We start from the raw sequence: 6,000 nt of genomic DNA, 5'->3' as shown, positions 1-6,000 counted from the left end.
TGCTCATTTGAGAATGTTGTTGCCTCACGAGGGACAGGGCAAATGGTGGCGTCCAGTACTCCCAACTGCGCTATGATCAGCAAGCATCTCCACCACGACATGCCATCCGCCACGCCTTCGGCATGCTGATGCGTGACCTGCCCTGTTGCTGTGTTGCGTCAAGCACGGCGGCCCAATCGTCCTACTATCTGTCCATCTCTGGAGTCACAGACACTTGAAGTGCCTTTACACTTTCTGCAGCAACGAGGAAAACCACTCGAGCAAGAAACACTCATCCGGTCAGCAATGCCAGCCAGCCAAACCCTGAAAAGACCTTGCTACAGATCCGGAAATTCCTATGCATTTTTGCACGAGCACGACCCCAGTACAATCATTACACATCGCAGCAACGCCGGATCGAGCTGCAGGCACCAAAAAAGAACAGGGTGTAGATGTCAGTACGATTGATGATGTCGTCAGACATCACCGTTCCTGCTGCCCTGGCGCTGGTGGTACGCCGCCGCCGCCCCCTCGTCGCCACCGTCGCTGAACCTGAGGCACCCCCGTTCCTTGCAGAACCGCATGAGGTAGTACACCCCGACCCCGGCGGCCGTGAACGCGGCGCTGATGGCGTACACCTTCCAGCCGGCGATGGCCATGACGAAGACGAGGAACGCCGACGGCACGAGGCACAGCGCCACGGCGCCGGGGAGGCGGGCCGGCACGCGGTACGGCCGGGACAGGTCCGGCCGCTTGATGCGGAGCCAGATGAAGGCGGCGAACTCAAGGAGCATGCCGAGGCTGTAGAGGAAGTTTGCGGCGGCCACGATGTTGTTGAAGCTGAAGAAGGACATGCCCAGGGTGATGGCGCTGGTGGTCACGATGCTGACCCAGGGCGTGTTGAAGACCGGGGCGCGCGTCGCGAAGGCGGACGGGAGGAGGCCAAGGTCCGCCATGCCCAGCAGCTGGAACGCCGCGCTGCTCAGCGTCGCCGAGTAGAGGCCGATGGAGGACAGCACCGCGCCCACCTCGATCCAGTACTTGAGCCACCTGCCCGCGATCATGCCTGCATTTTGGTATACATTGCAGCCAGTGAGTGAGTTTTGCAGCAATCATTGCCAGGTAAATCGTAGTAAAATTGAGTCAGTGACTGACTGAAAGATGAAACTGTACATGGTGGATATAGGATGCCTGTTTGGACTGCTAAATTGTAATTTACGCCTAGGCAGCTTGCAAGTTATATCTAGCCATGGAGCTTCAGTCATAGTCGGTTGCGCTACTTGTGCAAAAACTTTCACAATGCCCAGATTCTATGCAAGGTTTTTAGCTAATTTCAAACTGTGCTTAAATTCAAGCAGACACTCCCAAACGCTCATCGAGAAGAAGAAACTCCCAAACCCGAAATTCTCCAGGTAGGTGCCCCGTGCCCCATTGCCAATTTTAGCCTGAAACTCTGAAAGATATACTATATCGTGGTCCCATCTCCCATGCCTAGCAGGCAATCAGAAGTGCGGACCCCTTCCAGCTCAAGATATTCCTCCGAGATGATAAATTAATACTAAACTTTTTTTAAGGATTTAAGGAGCAACGGGGGATGCAGGGAGTGTAGGTGTTATATTACACAGAGGTCAAAGCACCAGGACTCAAGTGGAAGGGTGTCGAGGCGAGGGGGGGCGCAAGCCAAAGGTTGATGTGCTCCTTGGCAGCTTGGGCAGCTTGGGCGATGACGGAGACGGGCTGGTCGACGGAGTCAAAGATCATCCTGTTGCGGCCTTTTCAAATCACCCACAAGAGCAGGAGTGTGCCGGTGTGGAGGAGCGCTCCTAGCGGGAGTGGCAGCATTTGGAGTGCCCCGGCAAGATAGGTGACAGAGGCGTGGGGGCACGCCGCTCGCCATAAGCGAGCAATGCGGGGGTAATTGAAGAAGAGGTGGGCGGCATCCTTAGTGGCGGTGCAGAAGGGGCAGGTGGAGCTGCCCATGGCATCGTGGCGGTGGAGAAAGTCACGCGTACGCGTGTTCCCCTGCCGGAAGATCCAAAAGAAGATCCGAACCTTGATGGGGGCAAAGTTTCCCCAATTGATGTTGGAGTGCGGCACCGTGCACCCCGTCCACTTCAGCATGGAGTAAACGGCGCCGGAACGCACCCGGTCCTCGCTCCCCCAGGCGAGGCGACGGGCATCCGGGGCGGCGCCAAGGCGTAGGCTGCTCAGCCGGGCGGCGAGGCCCGCAAGCTCCTCGCCAGCCACGGCAGAGGCACGCACGCATTGGCAAGGCGAGGCTGCAGGTGGCGAAGGCGGCGGCAACAGTGATGTTGGGCGCGAGGCAATTGGAGAATAGGACCTGCAGCGCTCGGGCGAGGGAGCCAAGCGAGGTCTAGTTGTCGTGCCAGAAGGAGGTCATCTCGCCACTGCTAAGGACAACGGTGGTGATCCCTCTGTAGACGGGCAGGAGGCGCTGGACGTCTGCCAACAAGACGTGAGGCGCGTCGCGCGTTTTGGCGTGTACCGGAACCGGACCCAATTGGCCCAGGGGTTGTCGTCGCCCTGGTGGAGCTTATCCATCATCTTGAGGAGGAGGCAGGTGTTCTGCACTTCAATGTCGACGACGCTGAGGCCGCCTTCTTCCTTGAGCCGACACACCATCGACCTGGCAGTTACCGCTGGAGCACGAAGCCGCGCCCTTCCAAAGCATCCCACGGCGGGGCTCTATAAATAAGTACACGGCGTGCACGATGACAGCAGTATCATTTGACTCTCTCTGCCCGCCAATGCCGACTAATCACGTGACGTGTCATGGCAACTAGACCAACACATCAAGCTCAAGGAGTAGATAGAGAAAGAATCAAAGATATTGTTGTATCGCTGGGATGCCCGGCAATTGGGCAATGCAACGACGCGATCAGGATGGCGGCGCGTCGTTTGCAGGCCACGCGCGAACAGGATTCGGCCGATGGCGGCTGCAAGTGCTAGTTGTAAAAAACGGAGTTGTGTTGGTTAGATCGAATAACCCACGCACCTGCGGCGTCCGCGAAGAATCCGTTCCCCCAGTCCTCCGGCGCGACGTCGATGGCGCCCGTGGCGGCCATGAGCGGCAGCAGGTACCCGAGCGATGTCATGGCGACGGCGGAGACGAGCGCCTTGGGCAGCGTCTTCCCGGGGCGCTCCACCTCGCCGGCCATGGTGCTGACGCTGTCCCAGTAGTTGAGGTTCCAGAAGAGCGTGTTGAAGAAGAGCTTCCAGTCCTTCTCGGGCGCCACGCCGCCCCACCGCCGGGGCCGGATCTTGGGCAGCGCGACGCCGGACATGAGCAGGAACGGCGAGAGCGACGCGACGCCCAGCCCGACGGCGGACCACCCCACGACAGTGAGCCCCGTGTAGTTGACCACCGTGAGCGCGACGTTGAAGGCGACGATGGTGGCGGTCCGGGGCCCGCCTCCGGAGACGGCGGGCACGACACGGGCGAGGTAGTCGGCGCAGAGGGCCGGGAAGGCGGCGCCGTTGATGGCCCCGGACACGTACTTCCAGGTGCCCATGAGGGAGCCCGAGAAGGGGCCGAAGGCGCGGTCGGCCCAGAGGACGAACCCCCCGTTGCCCGGCATGGCGGTGGAGAGCTCGGCGGTGACGAGCGCCTCCGGGATGGCCCAGATGAAGGGGAAGACGAGGAAGCCCAGCAGCGCGTAGAGCGGGCCCGCCGACTGCACCGCGGGCTCCGCGCCGTAGGGGCCACCCGCCACCTCGAAGAAGATGAGGAAGATGAGCGGCACCAGGGACAGCTTCTTGTGCCCACCGCCCGGCGCGGCCGTGGCCGCCGACGCGGCGCCGGCGTCGGCTTCGGCGTTCTTGTCCTTGGCCGCCGCCGCTGCCGCCGCGTCGTCCCCGCCGAAGTGGGCCTCGCGGGCCATGCTGCCGCCGCCGCCGATCGTAGAGGCGAGGGAGACTCGGGGCAGCAACTAAAACCGTGGGGGATGGAAGATGGATGGGATGGATACGCGCGCGGAGTCGGGGGGGTTGGTGTGGTGGTGTGACCTCAGTTTGGTGTCCCGGCCGCGGCCGCCTTCTTGTAGCTGTGGCGCGTTGCGTTCTCCATCCGATCCCCACTGGCGCCAACAACTACTCCCGGAAAGGCTGCGCCGCGCCCGCGCGGTTGGTGCGGCGGCGGGCACCAGTACACCTGCCATCTGTCAAGTCTGTGAATTCGCTTCCCATTCCAGTTGCAGGCCAGGCGGAGAAGATGGGATTCCCCTCTCCGCTGGAAGTTGCCCAGGACTCGGGATTCTGTTCTGATCCTCCGCCAGGACCAACTGGATGTTCGTGCGGACTGCGCGAGCACGTGGTGTGGGATCGACCGATCGAGCAGCGATTTCATAAGGCCCGGGTGCCGATTTGGGATATTTGTGAGTTGCCAAAATGAATTAGAAAAAAAAAATGCCCGCGCGTATCATATCGCCTAGTACAGTTGACTCTGCAGCGTGCAATCAGGATCATCGCTTGACTGGTAACAGAATCTTTTATAAAGTCTAAAAAAGGGCAGATCACGAAGTACGTGGAACAGCTTTGCCAACATACACAGATACACTTGCTTTTATAAGATGGAAAAATGGTGTTCCATTAACCAGCTGCCGGCTGAATTTCTTTACCAGGGTTAAATTTGCCCATGCAGAAGTACTAGTACTCCATATCACGCAAAGTGCGGCCAATTATCTGAATCTTGGTAGAGGAACCTGTAACTTTAGCAGTTTTATTTGTTTTTCAAAAACATAGAACCCAATAGTTTTTGCTACCAATGAAGCATGACAACCTGAGATGTTCTCCCCATCATTACCAGCAGTAGTCTTTGAGTTCCAAACATGCCTCTCGTCTCTTCTCTTCTCTACAGCTAAAAAAAGCAAAACCAAGTAAAAACGTCGTACGTCGCCTTTTGGTCCGTCGGTCCACCCCCGATCGATCAGCGCCCCTCTATTCCTGCAAACGTGTTCGCGCTAATCTCACCTATGCCATTGATCCAATCGACCCCCTCCGAGACATCCCTTGCCTCCTACGAGGATCGTGCCTCAATCTCAGGACCTCCGATCGAACCCTATGCGCCCTCCCCTCATCACCTCACAAAGATATTAGCCACTGCCGCATCGCCTCCGTCATCGACCCCGCGCCACCATCGCCTTGACCACGACATCGCCTCCACCCTGACCACCATCGTATCCACCCCGCTCCGCCATCGACCCCGCGCAACCATCGCCTCAACCATGACATCGCCTCCACCCCGCGCCACCATCGTATCCACCCCGCTCCGCCGTCTCCTACGCCCCAGCGCCGTTGTCTCCTACGCACCGGTGCCATCGTCTCATTCGGCAGCGCCCTCTCCACCAACCCCGCTGGCGCCGCATTCGCCTACAACCCGGCGTTGTTGTCTACTACAACCGGGCGTTGTCTTCTCCAGCATCCACACCGGTTCCGTCGTCGCCTCCAATCCCACCCTGTCGTCGCCATCATCTCCAACCCCAGGCCGGGGCCACCGTCGCCTCCAACCCCACGCCGGCGACGTCAAGAAGATCAGCTCAACTAGTTTACCTCTGCACCAGAACCAAGTAAGCCTAATCACCCTAGATCATGCCTAGAACCCTAGATTAGATCTCTAGCAGTGCTAATTAATCATGTTTTACACCTAAATTGTTCTACGTCATAGTGCTTACGTGGTCAATTAGACGCGGATAGATGCAATCTCATGTCAAAGTTGATTTTTCTTGAATCGGGTTAGGCCTAAATTGATGCCATCACTCATGTTAAATGATACCCTATGCCACTGTTAGGGTTAATCTACCTCTACTCGCACGAGATCAATGCAAAACCCATAACAAGTCATTGAATCACGTGCATAAACTTTCAGCCATCATGCAGAAGGAGGGGAGATCAAATCGAATTGAAGAAACCTCAAGGAAATCCCAAATGGAAACCAAGAACAGTGAAATCCCCAAATCACCATAATTCCGAACCTGATATCCCAAATCGATGAAAGATAGCAGC

General features: G+C 58.0%; 1 protein-coding gene across 1 annotated transcript; it reads right to left on the bottom strand.

Annotated features, from left to right (window-relative positions):
* Positions 1-278: 278 nt before the first annotated feature.
* Positions 279-4,302, bottom strand: LOC101765973 (probable polyamine transporter At3g13620). The gene is made up of 2 exons (XM_004986902.4): positions 2,996-4,302; positions 279-1,045 (listed from the first exon to the last, which is right to left on the bottom strand). The coding sequence occupies exons 1-2, from the start codon at positions 3,879-3,881 to the stop codon at positions 456-458; spliced, it is 1,476 nt and encodes a 491-aa protein (XP_004986959.1). The 5' UTR covers positions 3,882-4,302; the 3' UTR covers positions 279-455.
* Between the last annotated feature and the right edge of the window lie 1,698 nt (positions 4,303-6,000).

This window comes from Setaria italica, chromosome IX (genome assembly GCF_000263155.2).
Source record: "Setaria italica strain Yugu1 chromosome IX, Setaria_italica_v2.0, whole genome shotgun sequence".
NCBI lineage: Eukaryota > Viridiplantae > Streptophyta > Magnoliopsida > Poales > Poaceae > Setaria > Setaria italica.
Note: the sequence above shows the minus strand (reverse complement) of the source record. Positions and strands in the feature narration are given on the sequence as shown.